Source organism: Lepidochelys olivacea (assembly GCF_965140295.1).
Source record: "Lepidochelys olivacea isolate rLepOli2 genome assembly, chromosome: 9".
Taxonomy (NCBI): Eukaryota; Metazoa; Chordata; order Testudines; family Cheloniidae; genus Lepidochelys; species Lepidochelys olivacea.
In genome coordinates this window covers 6,168,235-6,193,328 of record NC_140419.1, presented here as the reverse complement: position 1 = coordinate 6,193,328, position 25,094 = coordinate 6,168,235, and the positions used below count along the sequence as shown (strand labels likewise).

The following is a 25,094-nucleotide window of genomic DNA, read 5'->3' as shown; positions in this document are numbered from 1 at the left end:
CAACTCTGCTCCTGGCCCCAGCCGCTGACCGAGGCCCCCGGCCAAGGCTCTACGCTCGCTGCCACCCCCAGCTATGGTCCCAGCCTCAGCCCCTTGACCCCTGCCCGCTTCCCTCCCCTCCCGGAGCCACGGGCCCACTGCCAGCCCCAGCTCCGGGGTGTGGGGTGGGGGTGTGGGTGTGGACAGGGGTAAGAGAGGCTGCAAGGTAAAAAGTTTGGGGACCCCTGTTCTAAGGTTTATGATAAAGACTTGATTTGGGACAAAATGGTGGCCATGTTTAGTGCCATTTACAAAACACAATGCCATTTTGCAAAGTGATCAGATGAAAATCTAAAAAAGAGTAACAAGTAACAACCAGACTTGTATCAAGTATAAATCTTACACATGGAAGTAAGCATGACACACCAGGATAACATTTTGAGATTCAGCGGATAGGAATCTCAATGAGGATTCAACTTTGCACTACAGCTTTTAGAGGGGGAAAATGTGAAAACAGATATACTTGACAGATTTTAAGGCCACAAGGGACCATTATGATCATATAATCTGTTCTTCAGCACAACACAGGCCATACACTGAATATCACCCAGTAATTCCGGCACTAAAACCCATAATGTGTGATTAAACTAGAACATATATTTTAGAAAGACATAAAATATTTATTCTTAAATTGAATTATCTGGGTTCCTTCCTTTTGTTTCTAACAATATGAACATGGCTTTTGCACAAGCAAATGTCAGAAATCTTTTTTTAAACAAATTAAAGTTTTGTCTTATATAGCCTGACCATTTAAAAAAATTGTCATTTTAACAGCACTAGCAGATGTTGCTCTAACAAACCAGTTAAAAGAATAAACATCCCAAAGGAAGCCACATCCTTGTCCACTATTGGAACAAATCTTCTGAATTAATACATACCTTATCAAGTAACACCATGTAATAAAACCATGGAGCCCTCTTAAATGCATGCTTACTCAAGGACACATCCGTTAAATGCATGCTGTATTGAAGTCTTAGTTTAACAGGTTTCTTCTACAGTCCAAAGCTTTTCACTTCATCAGTACAGAATCTGGCCATGCTAGTATATCTTTGTCAACATCTGATACAGTTTTCTTATGAAGTTCCTTCCCCCCATGAACTGAACACAAGACAGCTTTCAATGCCCGCAACTTATATTTTCATATGTAGCCACACCCCCAGCGCTTAATTTGTAATGAAAGATGTTGGGGATCAAGCATTTTTTTTATTTATTTTTTTTTACTTTCACAGCTGACATGGCAAGCCCAGAGGTGCCTGGGCTATGAACTGCTTGCCAAGCCCAAAGGTGCCAGGGCTATGAACTGCCAAACCTGGCAAGCCCTGGCACAAATTAAGCACTGCACATCACAAACTTTCCCAAAGACTTCAGTCTCTATCCCTACCATTTCCCAATAGGAAAAAAATTACACAAGTATTTTAAAGTGAACTGGAAAGCTCTTTATCTCTCTAGGCCTAAATCCAGAGTTTAGCATTTCTCCTACAAGAGCTAACATCCTTATGCTGCTTTACACCATTAGTAAAAAGGAAATCACTGAAATCTTATTTGGGTCCTGACAGATAGTTGAAAATTGTGCCTGTGTCACCTGCCAAGTGGACTACTCAAAGAATTACTGCAATACCGAACCTTCCAGCTCTAGTACACCAGTTATGAATCTATGGCTTGGGCTTATTACTATCTGATGGCTGCTCAATGGCTCCTATGTGGAAAATGAAGCTCAGATCTTGGTGAACCAGTATCCATATCCCAAAACACACCAACACAACTGGTGCCTCTTAGTTGACTATCTCAGTAGAAAGGCCAGAGACTGAATGGGCCCAGTCCAGCAGCTGACCCCACTAGGATAGGGTGGAGACAATTTCCAGAAGACACGGTCAGGAAAGATTTTACTGCTTTGGTATCTATTCTGAGGATAAAAGACTTCAGTCTCCATGTCTCAAACTGGCTCACGTTACAAGCAAACAAACAAAACCTTTAAAAAAAAAAAAAAAAAGATTTAAGGGAGTCTACCAGGACAGCAAAAAAAAAGATTCTCAACAGAATAAAATGGCTGATATTTTATTAGCTTTACTCACCAGTTAGTTCATCTGAAAACCTCTAAAGAAAAACAAACAGCTCATGCAGCTAAGGATTTTGGGTCTTTACAGAAACACGGGGCCAGAACAGAGACAGCATAGAACAGCCTCTTTAACTTTATCATCCAAAGGACCTGGTCCATTTGAACTATTATCTCATTAGTTCTTAGAGATGCTAGTCTCCTGTAAACAGATAAATCAATTAGCAACTAAGCATAGCATTGAATGTTCCCAAAAACATTATTCAGAGGAGCAAAAATGTGGGATTCCTCACCGCTCCCAGGGATGAGAGCTTTTCCTAAATCCACAATGCAAAACTTCATACAGTAAAAGCAGAAAATCATATATGGTAAGATTGTAATAAAGTCCTTGCAGAGGATTCAACCAGTCAGAACACAGGGTGGTCTGAGTACAAAAACATCTTGATCAGCTGACCATGGATGGTCATGTTTCAGTGGTAGTCATGAATGGCTTCCCCTGATCTCCAAAGTTATCAGAAGTTTCCTTCCCTTGCCCCTGTGACCCAATTTTTCGTAACATGTATGCTGGGATATTTTAAGGCATTTTATTTGGGGTTTCCCTTGAAAATCACTTACAGTCCCAACTACTGCAGAATGCAGCTTAGTGGACTTGTCTAGAAGGATCTCATTGAGACATTCTTTGGTGTATGCACCCTCTTCTCATTCACATTCCTCCTCTAAACTCCCTTCTTGCAGAAAGTATATAAGCACTACATTAAAACAAACTTAGCTCCTCTGCAGGGGTCTCCCAGTGTCTAGCCTGCTTAGGTTCTTATATCATGCTCATTTTCCAAGGTAACAGCATTTCAGTGCCTCCCATTTTCTGTGTCCGTTTTGTACACTGTGCACTCTTCAGGACAGGGATTGACTTTATTTCCTCTGTATATTTCAGCAACACTTAATTAATAAACCATTAATATACAGAGAAGATTAGCAATATGTACATAAGGCTGCTGAAAGTAAACGATCACATCATGTGTGCGGTAAGAACTAAAAATGGAAGTGTTTGAACCATCACTGAAGTTATGCAAGCATTTATTTTTTTTAAAGACTCTAAATATTTTAGGATTTTACAATTTAGAGAAAAATAAGACTCTTGAAAATTAAAGAACAATGCCAAATATACTTTTAAGAACTTCTTAATTAATTCTCCCTGCATATTTTTCAGAAAGTTCCAAATATTTATGACTTTCCCCAACTATTGGACCTTAATAAATCATACAATATGAAACTATTTCCATACAGGGAATATCTGGCATGCTGATACTGCCATGACAGATGACGCAGAAAAAGTTATAATTACTTCAGCAATAATGACTTCACAAAGCGGAAAAATTGACATCTAATCACAAGATCTGGAGTCATTTCTACAGAGAGAAGTATCAATGGTTCTTTACAGACAAGGCAAGGCAAGGCAAGGCAGTCTCTACCCCAAAGAGCATGCAACTGAAGAAAAAACAGACTATGGGGAAGGGGGGAGAGAGAATGCAACAGGATGTTATGCAGTTTGGTTATGTTTGGCAGGCATTTTCTAATTCTGCTCATCAGCTCCTCTCTCGAGAAACTCCAAACCTTTGTCAATCCATTCCCATGCCTGGAAAAACTCAATCCAAGCTGTGCCCAATCCAGCTTCATTCCCTGCAGTAGCTTTCTCTAAAATACTTCCAGTTGTATATTCAGTGCCAGCTAGACAGAGGGAACTTCCGAGAGATTTAGCAGTTGGTCACCCTCAGGGGAAGCTCTTCTTTACACTACTGCATTACATCTACATTAGGGGTTGGCACCAGTTTGATGGCATAGCTGTAGTTTCACTTGTGCAAGTTTATCTAATATGGAGAGGGAAAAATTCAATAAAATAGTATCAATGATCTCGAAAAGAGTGAACAATGAGGTGGAAAAGTTTGTAGATGTTAAATGAGGAGAGTTAATTCTAGAGAAGGCTGTGAGGAACATGAGTAGGATCAGGCAAGACTAGACGAGGGAGAAGTATGCAAGTAGATGAAATTAACACAGAATCACTCCTGCTCTGTTAGTCCCTCAAATTGTCAGTTATATTTTAAAGATTGGAAAATGACTAGATCTAAAGGACAAAAATGAAAAATATAAGATTGTACACAGCTAAAGCATAATATCTCAGGATATTTCACTTCTCCCCTTGGACCTTCCCTTATCTCCTGGCTTTCTTTGCGATCCTGTACTATGCTAGGTCTAATGGCTGGAATCTCCAGAGTTCAGAGTGCCCTCAATCACCAAAGGCCTCAACAGAAATTGACAGGTTTCAGAGTAACAGCCGTGTTAGTCTGTATTCGCAAAAAGAAAAGGAGGACTTGTGGCACCTTAGAGACTAACCAATTTATCTGAGCATAAGCTTTCGTGAGCTACAGCTCACTTCATCGGATGCATACCGTGGAAACTACAGCAGACTTTATATATACACAGAGAATATGAAACAATACCTCCTCCCACCCCACTGTCCTGCTGGTAATAGCTTATCTAAAGTGATCATCAGGTGGGCCATTTCCAGCACAAATCCAGGTTTTCTCACCCTCCACCCCCCCACACAAATTCACTCTCCTGCTGGTGATAGCCCATCCAAAGTGACAACTCTTTACACAATGTGCATGACAATCAAGTTGGGCTATTTCCTGCACAAATCCAGGTTCTCTCACATCCCCCCCCACCCCCATACACACACAAACTCACTCTCCTGCTGGTAATAGCTCATCCAAACTGACCACTCTCCAAGTTTAAATCCAAGTTAAACCAGAACATCTGGGGGGGGGTAGGAAAAAACAAGGGGAAATAGGCTACCTTGCATAATGACTTAGCCACTCCCAGTCTCTATTTAAGCCTACATTAATAGTATCCAATTTGCAAATGAATTCCAATTCAGCAGTTTCTCGCTGGAGTCTGGATTTGAAGTTTTTTTGTTTTAAGATAGCGATCTTCATGTCTGTGATTGCGTGACCAGAGAGATTGAAGTGTTCTCCGACTGGTTTATGAATGTTATGAATGTTAACAGAAATTGAGGCACTCAGAACCTTCTAGAATTATGCCCTTAGCTTAACTTTGTGGTTGTAATTATCAAGCATAGCTATGGGGCTGAAGAAATGGTAGCAGTTCTTTAAAAAAAAATGTATATATTGTAACATAGGTTTTCCCTCTCCCTGAGCAAATGTGAATTAAAGTTTTAAGAGAAAGAGTTAGGCACCAAACTGGGGCAAACGACCAGGGGAGGAAGGCTAGCCAAAGTAGCAAATATTCAGTTAGTGAGTCATGCATCCAATGAAGTGAGCTGTAACTCACGAAAGCTCATGCTCAAATAAATTGGTTAGTCTCTAAGGTGCCACAAGTACTCCTTTTCTTTTTGCGAATACAGACTAACACGGCTGTTACTCTGAAATGAGTCTCTGCTGTTACCTAATGGAACTTGCAGAAGGAAATGCTTCCTGGACAGCTATTCAGACCTGGGCAGGTACAAATCCAAACACCATCACACAAGGAATTCAGCTTTCTAGCCAACTGGAATCAGAGATCCACAGACTCTTAAGAATATCCCCTATACCAGACCTCAATACCACTATATTAACACTTTTTTGTACCAATCAAGGAAAGCTTATTTTCCCATAGGCTGTGTGTAAAAAGCACTCCTTTTCACTGTGAGAGAGAGAGAGAGAGATACAGACACACACAGCCAATCACAGTGGACAGTAGTTGCCTTTACTTCCTTAAGACACGTTTTTTCGTGCAAAATAGCAAACATCACAACACAGGACTGAAGAAAAATATGTCTCAGCAGGCTCTAAAAGTGAGCCCATTCTCACAGCAAGGAAGCAAGAGCCATTTGTATGGTACAACGCCAGAATACAATCACGTGTGAGGCACTCCAGAAGAGTACAAACACTTAATTTTCACTTCAGCAAGGAACAGCCCTCACTGCATAAGTCAAAATAGATGTTTCTCAGACATGTAGGATTCATAATAGAAATTTCTAGAACAAGTGATGTATTTAAAACCAGCTGGAGACAGCGAGTCCCTTCACAAGAGGGAACAGAGAATTTAGGTTGACAGAGTTACACTTTTATTGCTCATTTTCCCCCTTGAAATGGTTTAAGGTTAGTTCCTAACATGCTGTGAAAGAGAAAATTTAGAAATGTGACAAGTGAAAAATAATAAACCCCTTTGAAAATAACGACGCAGATCCAATATAGGCCGATATCAATAACTTATGTGACTACATCCACAATTTTTCAGAGCGCTAGTGTGTATTTTTCTCCAGAGGTTTTACTTCGGTTTCTTGAATTTGAACACGTGAGGCCAAGTCCTCGACTTCCTATACCCACACAAGTGGTCACACTGAAGTCAATGGGATTAATTTAATCCCTGCGGTATCTTTTAATGTACTTGGGTACTTTTCTGGATTTTTGAGCGGGGGGGTGTTAGAGATTCAGACACTAGCAACCGTTTCATTAGCATATTGTCATATTCCCAAACTCTCTTGCAAAGGGAAAAAATAGTTCAGCCAAGTCTCAACCATGGAGGAAGACGAGACTTATCTACATTTTCACAGTAGGTGCAAGCCTGGCACCACTGAAATCAATGGGAGCTTGGGTGTGGCTTCAACAGGGCTAGGATTACACCAAAGACGTTTTTCAAAATTTAAAAAAAATAAAGTAAAAGCTGAGCAAGGGCTTGGAAGATGGAGATAACATGCTGATGTAATGAGGTCTTGGAATAGATGGGGGGCGGGGTACCTTGTATTGCTGAATAAGAGTCACAAAGGAGTATATACAAGTGATGTCACTGGTTTGAATTAAGCCGAGGTCAGTGGCAAGCAAAATGCTTTAACACCTACTGTCTGGTGGTCAGTATAAAAGGTGTGGGTGACCTCAATCCAGATGTGTACATCAGAAAAGTCAGCAGGGAGAGAAAAGACCTTGCGACTGGGCCACCAAGAAGTTATTTTTCCGGTCTACAAAAGGACACCAATCTACATCCTACGTGGTGTGTTCCTTGCCTACGGCATGGCTTTGTCTATGCTAGCACATTTCACAGCCTTGAGTCACCCCAGAAGAGCTCCACTGAAGTGAGCAATGGTGGAATTGAAGCTGTAGGGTAGACAAGACTCATTCGTTTTGATCGCTCATCCGGCCCCTCTCAAGGTGGTGATTTATGGCTATGAAGTTTGCTAGTGCTAGGACAGCACAATTTGGCTTTAGCACATGGAAGTGTCTTCTACTTTTCATCCTCTCTTCCTTCATTTCCCTCACTCTCTCCCACTTTCTCTAGCTACCTCTTAACCCTCAAGTAGCTCAACAAATCAGAACTACTAACAAATAGGACTGGATTTTCAGAAACAGAGTCCATTTTGTGCCTACAAATAAATGCAGGTGCATTTCATAGCACTTAATCTCCACTTAGAATCATACAATACCAGGGTTGGAAGGGACCTCAGCAGGTCATCTAGTCCAACCCCCTGCTCAAAGCAGGACCAACCCCCAACTAAATCATCCCAGCCAGGGCTTTGTTAAGCCTGACCTTAAAAACCTCTAAGGAAGGAGATTCCACAACCTCCCTAGGTAACCCATTCTAGTGCTTCACCACCCTCCTAGTGAAAAAGTTTTTCCTAATATCCAACCTAAATCTCCCCCACTGCAACTTGAAACCATTACTCCTTGTTCTGTCTTCTGGTACCACTGAGAACAGTTTAGATCCATCCTCTTTGGAACCCCCTTTCTGGTAGTTGAAAGCAGCTATCAAATCCCCCCTCATTCTTCTCTTCTGCAGACTAAATAATCCCAGTTCCCTCAGCCTCTCCCCATAAATCATCTGCTACAGCCCCCTAATCATTTTGTTGCCCTCCGCTGGACTCTCCAATTTTTCCACATCCCTTCTATAGTGGGGGGACCAAAACTGGACACTACGCCAGGTGTGGTCTCACCAATGTCATATAGAGGGGAACAATCACTTCCCTCAATCTGCTGGCAATGCTCCAATTTATACAGCCCAAAATGCCGTTAGCCTTCTTGGCAACAAGGGCACACAACCTTCTTGTAGTGTGGGTCCCCAAACTGGACACAGTACTCCAGATGAGGCCTCACCAATTACGAATAGAGGGAAATGATCACTTCCCCCAATCTGCTGGCAATGCTCCTACTTATACAGCCCCAAACATCACTTATACAGCCACTTGATGAGGCCTGCAAACCAGGTAGAGATCTGTGGACTAAAAACTGCCCTCATGATTATTTTCATTATAAAAATCATATCTGCAGTTACATGCAGGCATAAAATCAAAGACCTAGTTGAAGCCTTGAGAAAACTGGATAAAAATGGTCACTAGAGTGATATTTTCTTCTCTTTGCATTAATTTCAGTTTTATTTTCATGTGCATGATATTGTTTATTTTTCTGATACTTCAAGAGGGAACATGATGGTTAGATGCAGGTGGCAGTTACCGCACCTGGACTTTTCATTTCCTAAAATAATTTTTTTTCAGAAGATAAAATGTCTCGGACCCTATGAGACCCCTAGGGATTGAGATAACAGGAGATCTTCCGTCCTAGTTCCCTTATATAAAATAAGGGGCATACATTTTTCTGGAAATTCTATTCCACCTTCTATTATGCAGATATAAGATATGTGTGTGCCATGTAGACATGTCAGAAAAAATGGAAGTAATTCTGTAGCATTTATTTTTCATAACGTAGGCAACTGTATTAAGGCATTGGAATACTGGATGTCATTTGTGACTCTCCATCCCATCTGCTCGGCAGGGAAATAGAGGATCCTTAAAATAAATTGTTCACCGTAGTTGAAAAAGATATTGACAGCCCACAATAGGAAACAATTCTATGTTAAATTTAAAGCTTACAGAGCAAAGTGGGAACAGAGTGTTTTTTTAAAGCAGTATAAATAGATGCAAGTGCTGGTACGATCATCTCTTTAACCATTCACATATTACTTGCCCAGGCCTAATCTGGTTCCAAGTGGGAGGAACAAGCTATCATGTTATTAATGTAATTTAATTTTCCATTCATCCATGTGAAATTAGTACAAAATATGAGCATATTAGTACTATATAACCATCACTGTAATACAATACGAATGTACAGAATTAACATGGTGGAAAGAATATACTACAAACAGATTCTATGACCTGAGCAATAGGACCATGAAATGGTTAAAATACAAGTATGCATATTTTATTTTTTTCCTATTAACCAGCAAGTATTAAATGGGGGGTGGGGGGGAGAAAAACCTTTTCTTTGACATAAAGAAATCCTAAACTACTTTATCTGTAATGTGCACTGTTAATCTTAAGAGGTTGCTGTTCAGGTTCAAAAAATGTCATATATTAAATTATTTCCATAATATATTTACAGCAGATTTTTCTCTTCACCTATGTGGATTCCAGGAAGTGGATGCAATTTTTAAAAATTAATACAGAATGAATCATGATTCACTGGGGACCTGGTCCTGACAGAGCACGACGAGTATAAGCAATTCACTAAATTTAATGGTCTGTGATATACAAGTTGATCTAACTGATCTAATGGTCCCTTCAGCCTTAAACTGTAGAAATCTATGACCTCACCTATGTCTGATTATTACACACTTGCCATGTGGCTGTCCTCAGAAGTAAATTCAATTTCTGTTTTATAGATGGGATGTATGATCAAGTTAACAACTTTCAACTGTGTTGGAAGGTAAGAATAGAAAATACTCTTAAGTAATAAAAAGCAGCTGTATCTAGGAAGGCTTAAAGTGACAGTGCATGCATTTAAAAGGATATGTTAGAACACACTTTTCTAAAACAAAACACTTCAAAGCCTAACAAACTAACAGAAGAGTTTACACTAACTCTCAACTTTCCAGGGTTAACTGTGCTCATGTTGAGAGAGAGAGAGAGAGAGAGAGAGAGAGAGAGAGAGAGAGAGAGAGAGAGAGCGCGCCGAGAACTACTTTGAATACAGTTGTATACTGTAGTGTGAAGCGTGGTCATACACTGCATCTGCACATCCAGACACAGGGACAAGGAATGTACACTATAGGTCTGGAGCACTAAATAAATAAAAAGGAAATAACCTTCCTTGGCTCTTTTCCAGCTGTAAAAAAAACCCACTCATTTATTTCCTTGTTTTCAATCACTGGAGCTGGATGCACTGGAATGAGTCAATCAACAAACGATAGCAGCAGATGGCAAGTTTTGCTAACAAACGCAGAGAAAACTGCACACAGAATGAGAGGCAGGAGAAGAACTGTGAAACACTCAAGAGACATGTATTAAGCATGTAAGTAAGATCCCCAAAAGACCAGGAGAAGCGGAAAACCAAGAACTTTGCTTTTAAAAACAAAAAACAATGTGGCGAGAATTATTTTTCCCCTCCATTCAATACCAGTTGGAGAAAATACACACAAAGAACTTGACTTTAAAAACAGAAGAAATTCAATCTTGACGTTTAAAAACAAATGGGAAGGTATGGACAAAGGTTTTTGTTTTAAGAAGATTCCAAGAGGAATGAAAAACTTGTCTTCTAGAAAGTGATGTTAAAAAATTATGTGCTGAAATCCAGCATGTGATGAAAAAGAAGATCAAACTGCAGAAGAAATTTATCCCTCTCGAACCCTCAGGGAAACAAAATCCAAGAGAAATCTAAGGTAAGGCTTTCTTCACAGAAAACCTGCAATGAACCAAATCTAGAAAATATTTAAACATATGGCTAGTTAAAGTGTCTGCTTGTAAGAGGGAAAAGCAAGCGATAAGACTTCAGCAGAGTTTAGAGCTCGGGGAGGCTGTGTTTAATTAAAGTCTTGCTCAAGCCTTAAAGAAAGGAGCTCCAAACAGTGCGGATTTTACGTGTCCCTCCCATTTAAATAATGAGTAACTTTAAAATGTTCGAGTTCCATAAATTGTCTACGACTCTCTTGAGATGTAGTCACCAGTGTTTTACTGTTAGCTGCTCTCTGACCTACATCTGATAAATGAGGGACTGTAGCCATTAAAGAAATCTTCTATATCATTCGCAACCATGCTCTGGGGGATGATAGCTCTTTGGGGAAACAGGATTCTTAACAGGGGAAATATAGGTACTGTACTCTGCCAACATGCATGCTAATATAGACTAGACACTCAGAGGAGGAGTTGTACATACACAGCATAAGCATCAGGTTTTTGCACTTTGTAAATAAAAAATGATGCAATCTATATATTTTGTATGTAGGGGGAAGCTGTCGGCATGCAAGTTCACACACCATATTTCCTGCTGTAGGAAGACACAAGAAGCAAAAAACTGTCGCCTTCTCGCAGCCATTGAATTCTCTCATAAACCCTTCTGAAACCTAAGCTTCTCTAGAAGAGTAATCAGACCATTGGACCCTGCCAGCCGGAGTCAATACTTTCATTTTTAAGAGGAACGTGCATGCAGTAAGGAACGGAATACAAGTTTAGATCTAACGCTCTGGCATGGGTGCAGCATATCACAGCATCAGATGACCAGTTTACCTTACTGACCATGCTGACCTTTCTTCAGGATCGTACCGGACCAGAGAGGAACAGCCAGCTGCTATATCTTACAACATGTCTGAGCAAAACTCAATTCCTGAATACATCCTGCTGGGTACAAAGACGTCCTATCCCTTAAACGGGTATGGATCTGGCAATGGATCTTTGACACAGCTCTCAGTAACAGGGGAATTCAAACAGAACTACTTGAATGATGAACAGGGGAATAGACCACGGTGGGCAGCTCTGCTGACCCTAATGGTTATAATCCCCACCATTGGGGGGAATATACTTGTTATACTGGCTGTGTCCCTGGAGAAAAAGTTGCAATATGCCACAAATTACTTCCTTATGTCCCTGGCGGTGGCAGACTTGCTGGTTGGATTGTTTGTGATGCCGATTGCCCTTATCATCATACTGTTTGGTAAGTATTTCAATTTGTTCCTGCCATCAAGCTTCCATAAGTGGAGCAAATATGCTAAATATACTTTAAATAGGACAACTGCTTGTTTACATACCCCGCTTAATTGTGATAATGTTATTTTCTGTGAGCATATCTGGCTAAACACTTCTCAATTCCCCCTACCTCTAATTATAAGATACATTTTCTCAAGACGCAAGCTTAAACAAATCTACTACGAATATCCTTTCCCTTGTCTCCCACCCCTTTATCGGAGAAGCTAACTACACCTCTGAGGAGCAACTACAGGTACCACACACTGGACAAAAGGTATAGGGTGAATGATTATTAGCAGTGCAATGTTGAACATCCACTCTCGTTAGATATTATACTCATAATAGAAATTTTCTCTTTCGGAAGTGCTAAGCAGTTTGGGATAGTTGCATTGGACCGAATAGCTTTTCACCACATCTCAAGGAGTTGGTACCACTCAGTGAGAATAATTTTCGGTATCATTTATATAACCCAGGTACGCGTTTCAGATAATCTCTGGGATCACTGACGGCAACAATTCTAAGGTGTCACTTGCAGAAAAACTGATTTTTCAACTGCCCTAGGGAAATGGCAAAATTCATAATGCACTCCAAAGAGAGATGGTCCATCTGTCCAGCTAGTCCAATATCAGGCCATCTGTGCACCTGATGCAAGAGATCCAGGTTTCCATTTACCCTGACTCATGAGGAATAAAACAGATTTTGATGAGATTATACGCTGGAGTTTGACATTTTCTTGTTTATTCCATAATGACTAACAAAAACATTCATATTTTCAGGGACCTATTATTTAAAATGTTGTATTTATACGTAATTTGGTAACAATTTTATGGGAAATTTTCTGAATGGTTTTTCTTTTGTTGTTGTTGTTATTGTTTAAACTTGCTTAAAATTTTTTTTTAGTTGTAATTTTTTTTTTTTATCTATTTGGCAAATATTCAGATGTATAACAGCTACAGTGATGTTGTGTCTATTTTTTCAAGTGAACCCCATGCAATACCCCCATGCTGGTAACCAAACCTTTGAGATAAAGTGTACCACTGACCCATAACTAATGACAGACAGCAGAAGTTCTGTGTTTTTATATTAAATCTCTAAGGGTTGATCTTGGGACAGCAGACACAAATTTAAAGTATTCAATGCATAGCGGTAATCAGCAGACCTACCTCTCCACAAACGACTGCTGTCAATTTGGTGACAGTTTCTCTTAAGTCATAAAAATGCCTCACAGTTAGTTTCTCTATATAAAGTGTTACTCAATATATAAAGATGTCAAACTGACTACAGAACAATCAACACAGTAAAGATAAGGGGCATGTTCTTTTCAAGCAACAGTTTCTAGAAAATGACTATGCATAACTAGTATACAGTTTTCCAATTGGAAAGAAAAAAATCTGTTTCAAAATGTACACAAATTTTGAGATCTTAATATAAAATTTTCATAGTTTTTCTTTAAAAAAAGCTCAAATAAGACTAATCCCCTTTCCCAATACCTCATTTACAGAGCAGAAGACAGTGTAAGAAATATAGGCTGAAAGAAGACACCTTAAAGAATCAGAAAATTATTAATAAATCATCATAAATAAGCCAAATCCGAATAGCAGCCAATACAATGTGAAGCTAAACTTTATCTTTCTGAATTTCACTAGTCTCCCAATAACCGATTTTGCCTAATTTTCCTACTTTTTCTTTTATTGCTACTTAATCTCTCAATTAATCCGGAGCTAAAGCTGTTGTAACCAAGGTTAAAACATGCTAGGAATCTTAATTTAGAATTCAACAAAAGCATCTTTCATGTTGCAGGATGTTTTAAAGAAAAAAGTAAAATTAAAAATAATTAAATGGGTGTAGTAAGGCCATGGCAGGCACTTCACATAACTGACCAATGCTAAACACTGAAATTACTTCTATAAGATGTCTCCTTGGCAGCAAAATAGAAAAACATTTTGCCTCCTCAGCAGCTGGTGGAAGATGCTGAGGTGTTTATAGAAAGTTCAGACCAGGAGCAAAACGTTAGGGGTTGTTGGACTGGAACAAGATGGTTAAGCACACAACAAGACCACAATATCTAAGGTTTATTAACCAGATAACTATTTGAACAACAGAGAATAATCACTGACAGAGGCAGCCAATTAAAATCTACCCTTCCCATGTTTTCAGACAAGAACATTTTCATAATAGTGAAATAAGCATGTGCCAGCTATTGATACAGAATACAAATATTTTGTCTCTGATTTTTGACTTGTATCTCATTACATGGCAGATATGTGGGGAAAGGTGTGAACTATTTAAAATGCAGCAGCAGCAATCACTTTAATCTTTGCTGGTAACATGCAACAATATGTTTAAACGTAAAATCCACGACAGAGACGGACTCCACCCAGCGAATACTTACAAAAGTTAACACTAATAAACTTAATTGTTCCAGTAATAGAGGCTCTTTTTTACACATTTGACCTGTAACAACTTCACTAATATAGTGGTGTTCTTAAATGAAATAGTATAAACTTCAGAGTGAGTGATTGAGCCATATTTCAATGCTGATGGAATGCACATGGTGGCTTTAATTTAAAAAAAACTTTAAAATGTCAGAATGTGTGAACTGTTCATTGTTTTTATTGAACTGCTAAACTGTTTGCACTGCTTTCATTAACAGGTTAGCATGTTAGTAAATGGAAGTATGCTCTGTTGTCTCCATTAATAATATTTGGAACCACTGGCTATAGCCGACGAAAGCTTATGCCCTAATAAATGTGTTAGTCTCTAAGGTGCCACAAGGACTTCTCATTGTTTTAACAAAAGGTTTTGTTACTGATCTGCAAATACGATCAACAAGTACTTGTGGAAGAGGGGATAGGAGAATCATAAGGTTGCAAGAGACTACAAGTGTCATCTAATCTAACCCCTGGCAAGATGCAGGATTTGTTGTGTAAAGATCCTTCTCTTTTCTATGAGGTTTGAGGCTGGAAGCTCAGTACCTGAGATTTTAGGGAGAAAGCTGGTTGAGAGTATATCGTGATTTTCCTTTAACTTAAAAAAAAAAAAAGAAATCAGTATTCCTAGTGTTGATGTATTTCAAGGGCGCAAAATATCCTTTAAATAAAATAAAAGAACATGTCGATTTTCTGAACAGTAAACTATTATAATGTCCATCACCCAAGAAAACTGGGAATCTCAAGCACTCTCATGCCAGTTATAGTTAGGTTACATTGCAAATCATTCATCTTTCCTTCATTTATGGGAATATAGTGAAGATAGAAAGTAAACAATTGTGAAAAGACTCCAGAAATATCACCAAAAGAGATCAGACCAACTTCATGGATGGCTGACTATTTTCAAAATCTGCAAGACAGAAGGAAACTAAAACAGTTTCAGGACAATTTTAATAAAAAGCATCTTTAGTTAACTATTAAATAAAGGTACTTTGGTAAATAACTTCTCCCCGACTACAATTTTAGTTATATGGATCAAGAAAATTTAATGTAATCATTCAAGCTGAATAAAAAAGCAAGAAAAGCAGCTAGGAAATCAAAGTCAATGAAGGCCCCGCCATCAAGTATTTTCATCAGGATAAACCATACTTGAGAGGCTACACACGCAGTAACTTCTAAAATAAAGCCTGAGCTTACATCGATATGGAAGAAAAAAAAAAAGTCAAACTTCCACCTCAATAAAAAAACCTTACATCAACAAAATGACTCATAATGAAATCCCTTACAGGCAACAAATTTCAATAGACTATAGAGCACATTACAACAAAGTTGAAAATAATAATTTCCAACACTTATGTGAAGGACTTCCTTTATCTCACTTACATGAATACATAATTAGTGCCGTCTAATCATAAGCATTCAAAGAATCTTTCAAGGGCTTAAATCAGGAGCAGCTCCTCTATACTGTATCTAGTTTTAAGGATTACCTTGAAAACCCATATTCCCTATAAAGCTTTCCTTCTCATTTCAGTAAATCAAAGCCAGAAATTGTCTGTAAAAACCCATCGTTTACTCAAGACAAACCAAAAAAAAAACAAAAACGAACATTGGAGCTCCAAAATCAGGAATATTTTATTAAGAAAAACACAAGTAATTGGGACATTTAAAAATTTACATACTTTTCAAAAAAAATCTACATTCCTATTACCAAGAGGCAGCATTACAGAATAAGCTTTAAACACACAGCTAATTATTTGCCCCAGACAAAACAGACATTTGTGATGGGAGAAATCACTATTTCTAAAATCCCAAACTAAACCAGACCTGTTAAAAACTTTACCTCCCTGCTCCATTATTTCATGTATGCGAGTTTTACTTTCAAACCAGAGTTTATGAATATTTACACACCGGGATAATACATTTATCCAACAGGTTACTATAATGCTCAAGGATCGAAAACTGTTCTACAAGTATTTGAGGAAGGCTCTATTATGTTTCCTCTCCCAATCCCCAAGTTTCAGAAATATCTGAAATGACAATTCACAGACAGAAAACTCTACTATGTACCTGAAGAGGTGGAGATCATGAAAATGCAACCATTAAATATATTTTTGGAAGGCAGAGATTTATTTTTAACAAATATTTTTCTTCAACACCTTCTTACATGTCTGCCAGTCTTGGTCAGGATTCTATAAAGGGCAATTTGCCACAAAATGGTAGAGAATCATGTAGAGAATTTTTTGTTTTATATACTAGGATTGTTTGTATGTACCTAATATTACAGGATACAGAGGACAGAACCCATGCCTACTGATTTAAGTGGTGGCAGGATCAGGTAACTGAAAGGGCCCTGTTGGCAGTGCCAGATTGGGAAGCAAACATTAGTACCCAGGGTAACAAGACCAGCAAAGCAAAGAGGATAGCCAAAAATGGTCCTCAAACACTCCGATGAAGTGGATTTTAGCCCACGAAAGCTTATGCTCAAATAAATTTGTTAGTCTCTTAGATGCCACAAGTACTCCTCATTCTTTTTGTCATTTCAGAGCATTCATCTTTTATCACACGTATTTGCAAATAAGTCAACAAGATTAAGGAATACAGCAAGAGATGTCACGTTATTAATCTAGCAAAGTAGTTCTCAATCAGGGCAACACTTACCCCTGGTGGGTACGTAGAGGTCTTCCAAGGGGTACACCAACTCATCTAGATAATTGCCCAGTTTTACAACAGGCTACATAAAAAACACTAGTGAAGACAGTACAAACTAAAATTTCATACGGACAAAATGAGAAAGTAAGCAATATTTCAGTAATAATGTGCTGTGACACTTTTGTATTTCTATGTCTGATTTTTTAAGTAAACAGTTTTTGAGAGAGGTGAAACTTGGGGTATTCAAGACAAATCAGACTCATGAAAGAGGTTCAGTAATCTGGAAAGGTTGAGAACCATGATCATATTGAGCAATTCTTAATACAGAACTACAAAATGACAGTGTTAAAATTGTAATTTTGTTTCAAACAAACAAAGATTTAGGATGACTATATCCCTCGTTTCTCATCAACTACTGTATTCAAAAACTCTGGAGTAATTTTTGGTGGAAAAACCATATCTTACACAAGTTCATAATATGAGAGGCTGCTACTCCTCTCCTCCCTCTATCAAAGAAAAATATAAACAGAAAAAGGTTTCTACATTTACATTGTGGTCAGCAATTACTAAAAGCTTTGCAGATCTTATAAAAATTTTCAAGGCTTCATTGCATACAAAAAAAACTTGAGTTCAGAACAAGGAAAGGACAGCTCCATTGCCAAGCATTAAAGGATGCCTTTTGTAAGGAACGGGTTAACTGAAAATGAAGAAAATCCATTTTACTGCAATGCACATGTCCCCTCTCTGCAAGGCTACCATTTATGAGATACCATCTAAGGAGTACTGTATAAGGACTTTTGATAGGAAACACTGAATCATTCATTTGAAATTCAGCTATTAATGCCAACTGAACATCCTTTAGTATGCAAAATGTACACGTTTGCAGTTCACACCTCATTGTCAGAACTGTGCTAACTTCACTTATTTCAGCCATAGTAGAGTTCTTGCCTTTTTAGAGAGAAGCTCAGCATTCCAAAAACTTACCAAATTAATTGGTTGTTTTAACTACTTATTTTTTCTGGCATGCTGACTTACATAGTTGGTTGAATGACTGCACGACAGGCCTTTTAGGTTAAAAAAAAAAAAAAGATATATCTTACAGCCTAATGAAATTGTGCACAGAAAGGTAAAAGTGAATGTGTGTTGAATGCTCTAATAATGTATTTTTCCATATATCTGCACCCTACCTCATTAATCAACTTTAAATTATTTTCTGTAACTAAGTTTCCGCTCTGCCTGATACTCAGGAATCATGCAACTGAATATCAAGACTTGTGGTTAGTTTATTCAAAAGTAGTTAATCTTTTTCCATTATGCCTGACCTCCTATTGCAATCTCACCTGGAGCTCACTACTTTAGGAGAGGTGCAGTAATATTCTCAGTCTCCATCCATTTCTTTCCTTGTCCAGATGGCTAAGTCTCAACATATACATCAGGGCAGACCAGCGTAATTTAGCCTGTTTCAACGCAATTTTCCCCATTCCCCTTTGCTTGAAACTCAAAGCCACTGCACCACCATATCATTTCACAATAGTCTCAGCGCGAAATCAAGCTTCAAATCTTAAACTGCTGCAACATTACACCGTTGATAAAATAACGGACTCAGTTACTACATGAGTTCATTTAACATTCTCAGGACAGTCAGTCCTTGTTTATTCACAGCAGGGAGTTCAAAACTAAATATGTTTAACCCATCATTTTACAAAGAGCTGATAATTTTCTGGCAGTACCTTAACTGCACCTACAGATCAGTATGTTCATATACATACAAAACACTAAAGCACCTTTTAAACTCAACAGCCACCCAGCAGCAGTGGCTTGTGACACAAACCACTTGTAAATGAGATCAATTAGTTTATAAAAAAAACTGAATAGCTTCATTAATGTCCATTCGCTGATGTTCAGCGTAGAAAATATTTATGAGATCTTCACTGGGGAAGACACAGCTCTCAAATACCAACCCTTTGGAAGGTGAAAATACAAAGTGAACGTCCCAATCCTGAACAGAAAGCAGCTGATGGACTATTTTACTTCCTACACAGATAACATTAAAGCAGATTAGCCCTAGTCAAAAATACAACTTTTAAGACTGTGTGTAGAAGCCTGAGCTATTGCTCTTGAAAATGACGTGAAGGGGAATTAGTCAATTTCTTTTGAATAAAAATAGGTATCCACTCACTGATGGCAGAGTCCTGTTGAGCCGCCACACATGTGATGCAGTGACACGGCAAACCCTTTCATTATAAAACTGTATGCACTAGAAAGACTGTTCAAGACATCCCTAACCCTGGAACTTAAGCCATGTCTCTCCATCGCTATGACAGACAAGTCACCACTTATTTTCTCCATTGTTAAATATACCTCTAATCCAGTGGACTTTATGGAGATAGTAACTGTGAAATACAATCAACATGGTTTGTTATTAATCTTGCTTATTACAGTAGTGTCTGGGGACCAACCAAGATCAGGGCACCCTATTGGGCTAGACACTGTACAAAGTTGTAGACAGTCCCTCCCATGAAGAGTTTACAAGACAGACAGACAAAGAGAAAGGGAAATAATATACAAGACATCACTGTGATGGCAGCAAGCATTAGTTCTACCATTTTTGGCAGGGGAATTTGGGGCTGGGGTGGGGGGGAATCATATGAGGGATTAGCTAAAGAGAAAAACAAACAAGGGAAGGAAGAAAGGAGAGGAGAGAAAGGTCTGAGGGCAGGTATGGAGTAAGGTATGATTCCAAAGAGTTTATTAAGAGGCTTCTATGACATGCATGAAGGAGAAAATACATACTGAACACTCAAAGGACATTAGAAATAAACCTAATAGCTTTCCTGTTTTCTTTCAGATAACGCATGGCCGCTTCCACCTGACTTGTGCCCTGTCTGGCTATTTCTTGATGTCCTCTTTTCCACAGCATCCATTATGCATCTCTGCGCCATCTCACTGGACCGTTATATTGCCATAAAAAAGCCAATCCAGGCCAGTCAATACAACTCTCGGGCTACAGCTCTCATCAAAATAACTGTGGTGTGGCTTATTTCAATAGGTAAGTGGGGTTTTTGATACTGGAAAGGGGAGAGAAACCCTTTCACTACTAAATCATTAGTTCAAAACTGGGGCAAGACTGCAAATGGCAAAGTACTAGCTGACGGCAGCCTATATCAACGGAGCTGATCTCGGTCCATTTCCTAGTGAGCAGGTGGCTACGTCACAAAATCCATTTAACAGGTACTAGCTGGCCGATTTATTGGAGAGGTCAAGGACTGAATAGGAACGAAGTTCAAAGATTTTTTTTTTCCACCCACAGAAGGATGCAACACACGAAGGGGCAGCATGGGGTGGACTGCATTGCAGCTGCTTATGTTGCATCTTTTTTAGGGATGCAAGACTTTAGGTTCCAGTGCCGGCAATCTGATGCCTGTCAGTAACAGATTTGATTTTAAGCCCTGAAACTGTTGCTGCTGAAATTCCTGCCTCATTTAAAACTACCCAAGGAGAAAAACCCTATGGATAATAGGGTTGAGAATTTTGTTTTAAAGCTGTGCAGAAAGAGGGATAACTATGTAAAAATTTCATCTTTCAATCATGGATTCAAGTAAGTGAGCTCCCAGTAACATTCATTTCAGAAATTAAGGTGTGCTGTCAAGATACAAAAAGTCAAAGCTTAAGTGTTTAAAAAAAATCTATTTATAAGTGAAATGCAAAATGTAATGGTTTATATCAGTGGTTCTCAACCAGGGGTCTGGGGCCCCTGGGGGGCCGCAAGCAGGTTTCAGAGGGCCGCCAAACAGGACCAGCGTTAGACTCGCTGGGGCCCATGGCAGAAAGCTGAAGCCCCACAGCATGAGGCTGAAGCCTGGAACCCTGAGCTCTGCTAGCCAGGGCTGAAGCAGAAGCCTGAGAAACTTAGCTTCTCGGTGCCCTCTGTGGTTTGAGGGCCCGAGCAATTGCCCTGCTTGCTACCCCTTAATCCCAGCCCTGGCTTTTATACGCAGCAAACCAGATGTTGTGGCATAGGGGGGCCGTGGAGTTTTTATAGCATGTCAGAGGGGCCTCAGAAAGAAAAGGGTTGAGAACCCCTGGTTTATATACACTTTTAAGTGTTTTTTGAACTCTTTGTATATGGCATATGGCTCATCTTTAATACATTTGTGCACAAACGGAACTTCAGACATCGGTTTCAGAGATCAGAGAAGCTAAAGCATTTAGTTCAGATAACTCGTTTGCAATGACAGTAAGATACAGAAGTGGTGCTAGAAAAGCAAATAATGCCACACAGAATGAGCCACACCCTGCCAGGAGCATAAACTGTTTTCTCTGGGTAACTTAGGCTACTGATACAGCATAGGTGAAAAGAATTTATAACTATGCTCTTGACCTACATATAAAGAAAAGGAGGACTTGTGGCACCTTAGAGACTAACAAATTTATTTGAGCATAAGCTTTCGTGAGCTACAGCTCACTTCATCGGATGCATGTATGTATCCCTAACAACAGAACTCCCAATATGAATACATTTAGAGGACTACTTTGATGACTGGAGAAAAGATTTATCTCTACTTTAACAGGAGAAAGGAAATTCCAGTGGAGGCAAGACACTTAGAAGCTGACCTTTTAATATCTGATTTACTTCTAATAATCAGCACTGTACTTCTTCCTTTCTTCTTATCTATCATAAAAAGTACTCAACGGCTGAGCCCTGGCTTCTTGACTCAAAGGTTAATTTGAGTCAGTCTTTGTTTTAAATCTTTGCTGTTTCCAAAGGTGTGTCTGTTATTAAGGAAGGGATCAAGTGATTGAAGGCTAGGTCATTTCACAGCTTTCAACCGACACCACTAAGAATGCTGGGGAATGCAGAAGTACAGTAAATCCCTAGATCTTACTGAAAGGTGTTGTAGAGAGTAGCACGAACAACCTTCATCAGACAGGAACCTGTTTTTATCGTCAGATAGATCTTTACCAATAGAAATACTGACTGTAATTTCCGTTAGAGAAAATTAATTTAAGACAAGCCCTCTGAGGTATTTTTTTAAAAAACTGTTAAAACAGCAAAGCTTCATTTAAAGACTCTAAATAGCCAAGAGACTTTAAACAACAAACCTATACTGAGCACACATTGCATCACTTTAACCACTTGTATATTCAAGAGAGTCAGCTCAGGTGAAAGGCTGCTGGCTGACTGAGTCTCATCACTTGATGTGCTTCAAGATTAAATAGAGTCAAATTGTGCCTATTTTGTGGATTAGGTCTTCAGAAACCCCAAAAGTTACATTCAGGAAGGGTAGGAGATAGTAGGAAAAAATGTTACTTCAGTATTGCAACTGCTCCAGAGTTTAAATTAATATTAAGGTCTACCCTGATTCCTGAATTGTTTAAGTGTTGGGGTCACCCTCAGTTAAACAAGGCAAGCTTTTAATACCAAGCTTGCTGAATTTATTAAAGTTGTATTTACCCAAATCTCCAGCTAATATTCTTAACTACAGATACTGCTGTGCTCACTTGCTCAGTGTAGCTCTCTCATATCATGCTCCCTTAGGACACTCTGAAAATGCAAAACCAAGTGAGAGATTGAAGAGGATACCAAGCTGAACTATTTCTGTTTTTCTTCTGTAGGCATTGCCATTCCAATCCCGATCAGAGGTATAGAGGATGGAGACGGCACGTCCACAAACATCACATGCGTCCTGACACCCGATCGTTTTCGTGACTTCATCCTATATGGGTCACTAGCTGCATTCTTTGTTCCGCTTGCAATTATGATAGTCACTTACTTTCTGACCATACAAGTGCTACGTAAGAAGGCCTACTTGATCAACAAGCCACCTCAGCGCCTAACTTGGTCTACCGTGTCTACAGTATTCCAACGGGATGGAACACCCGGCTCATCGCCTGAAAAGGTGGCCATGTTAGATGGCTCCAGAAAGGATAAGGTTTTGCCCAGCACAAATGAAGAGATGTTCATACGCAGAATGTCCACTGCTGGAAAGAAGTCTGTGCAGACCATCAGCAATGAACAAAGGGCCTCAAAAGTCCTGGGGATTGTATTTTTTCTTTTCTTGTTGATGTGGTGCCCATTCTTTATAACAAATATAACTTCTGTTTTGTGTGACTCGTGTAGCCAGGAAGTTATTCAAAGGCTCATGGAAATATTTGTTTGGATAGGATATGTATCCTCAGGGGTGAACCCTCTGGTCTACACGCTCTTCAACAAGACTTTCAGGGAGGCTTTCGGCAGGTACATCACCTGCAATTATCGGACCGGAAAGCCAATGAAGGCCTTTCGGAAATGCTCCAGCAGGATCTCCTTCAGAAACTCAATGGCAGAAAACTCCAAACTCTTTATGATGCACGGGATGCGAAACGGAATTAGTCCCGTTATGTACCAGAGCCCAGTGAGGCTTCATAGCTCACCAATCCAGTCATCGTCAGCCATTCTACTAGACACATTGCTGCTCACAGAGAATGAAGTTGATAAAACAGAAGAACAAGTGAGCTATGTATAATGGAATGAAAACCATGTCCACAACTAATTATACGACTACATATTGTACGTAAATATGCTTTATGAAGGATATAAATATTATTGTCTTCTGTTATTTATAACAAGCAAAATCTTACTAAAGCTATATTATATTAATTCATCTCCTCTAAAACTATGGTTCCTTTATCTAGGGTCCCCTCTACTTTACCAATTTAAACACAAATATCCCACAGAAGTAATAGCAATTTCATTCAACTATAGTGAATATCAGAGCATTGTAGTTTAGAAGCGGAGGGGTATAAATAAAAGAAGCTAAGGCAACTCTTGAGTGTGTGACTTTGGTTTTCCATTATCTCCAGCCTTTTCAAAGTACATTTCTAGGAAGACACACACACACCACTACTTTAATGCTCTCCTTGATCTTATGCTTAAAGCAGATAGGACTCATATAGGCTGGTATTCTGCCCAAGATAGAAGGGATGAAACAACCAAGTGCACACAGGCTTGTTGAAATGCCAGAGTTCTGATTTAAACATCTGTCGAGCATACAGAACATATGACTTTATGATAGCACACAAGGGATCAGTACAGATTTTTATTGGATACTCTCATTCTGTGTATCAAACTATGAGGTAACACTGTTCCAACAGCAGTAACCCACACTTTGTTTCCTACTCACTCCTACTGTGCCGTGGGGAAAGGGTGCCAAAGGAAAATCCACTGGTATCAGAGAGAAATTTTCCCTCGCCCATTCTGCAGGGAGCAAACTCTGTACTTGCCAGTATAATGAGATAGGTTTCAGAGTAACAGCCGTGTTAGTCTGTATTCGCAAAAAGAAAAGGAGTACTTGTGGCACCTTAGAGACTAACCAATTTATTTGAGTATGAGCTTTCGTGAGCTACAGCTCACTTCATCGAAGTGAGCTGTAGCTCACGAAAGCTCATGCTCAAATAAATTGGTTAGTCTCTAAGGTGCCACAAGTACTCCTTTTCTTTTTATAACGAGATAGAAATTCCACATGCTGAAATTGCCCCCATGTGTTGTTTTCTGCATAAGGGAAAATCTCCTACCTTATTGAATTCTTTTTCCCCTCTGCGGCACTCACACATGGGTTTGTTATTTTCAGATTACTCATGAACATTGAGCTGTTAGTTTATTTTATCAGAAGAAAAGCTGAGGCATTTATTTTAGGAAGAAGGATGACATGGCACTTTTCTACTTTGTGTGTGCAACGGGAGGTCAAGAATCTAAGAATGCCTCTTACAGTTACCCCAGTTATAACTGATCTAATAGGTCAAATTCCCATTTTGGGTCCCTGTTAATAAATTAAATCACCTTCCTTGGCCCAATATTTACACAGTCACCAAATGAAAAGACAGAAAAGCCTTTTGCCACATACACTGGAATGTGTGCTGATGGGGATCCTTTTAAACCCTATGC

General features: G+C 39.2%; 2 protein-coding genes across 4 annotated transcripts in view; one reads left to right on the top strand and one right to left on the bottom strand.

Moving 5' to 3' along the window:
- The window catches only part of PSMD1 (proteasome 26S subunit, non-ATPase 1), a 145,612-nt gene that overhangs the window by 50,427 nt on the left and 70,091 nt on the right, over nt 1–25,094 (bottom strand). The window lies entirely within an intron of this gene.
- On the top strand, nt 10,712–23,738 carry HTR2B (5-hydroxytryptamine receptor 2B). Its single transcript, XM_084639707.1, has 4 exons — nt 10,712–10,792; nt 11,356–12,060; nt 20,019–20,219; nt 22,787–23,738. Exons 2-4 carry the CDS (start codon nt 11,712–11,714, stop codon nt 23,674–23,676), a joined length of 1,440 nt encoding a protein of 479 aa, XP_084495833.1. The 5' UTR covers nt 10,712–10,792; nt 11,356–11,711; the 3' UTR covers nt 23,677–23,738.

Coding starts and splice junctions, on each gene's coding strand:
- HTR2B (XM_084639707.1), top strand. CDS start 11,712: ATGTCTGAGCAAAACTCAATTCCTGAATACATCCTGCTGGGTACAAAG. Junction 12,061..20,018: donor CCTTATCATCATACTGTTTG/GTAAGTATTTCA, acceptor GTTTTCTTTCAG/ATAACGCATGGCCGCTTCCA. Junction 20,220..22,786: donor GGTGTGGCTTATTTCAATAG/GTAAGTGGGGTT, acceptor TTTCTTCTGTAG/GCATTGCCATTCCAATCCCG.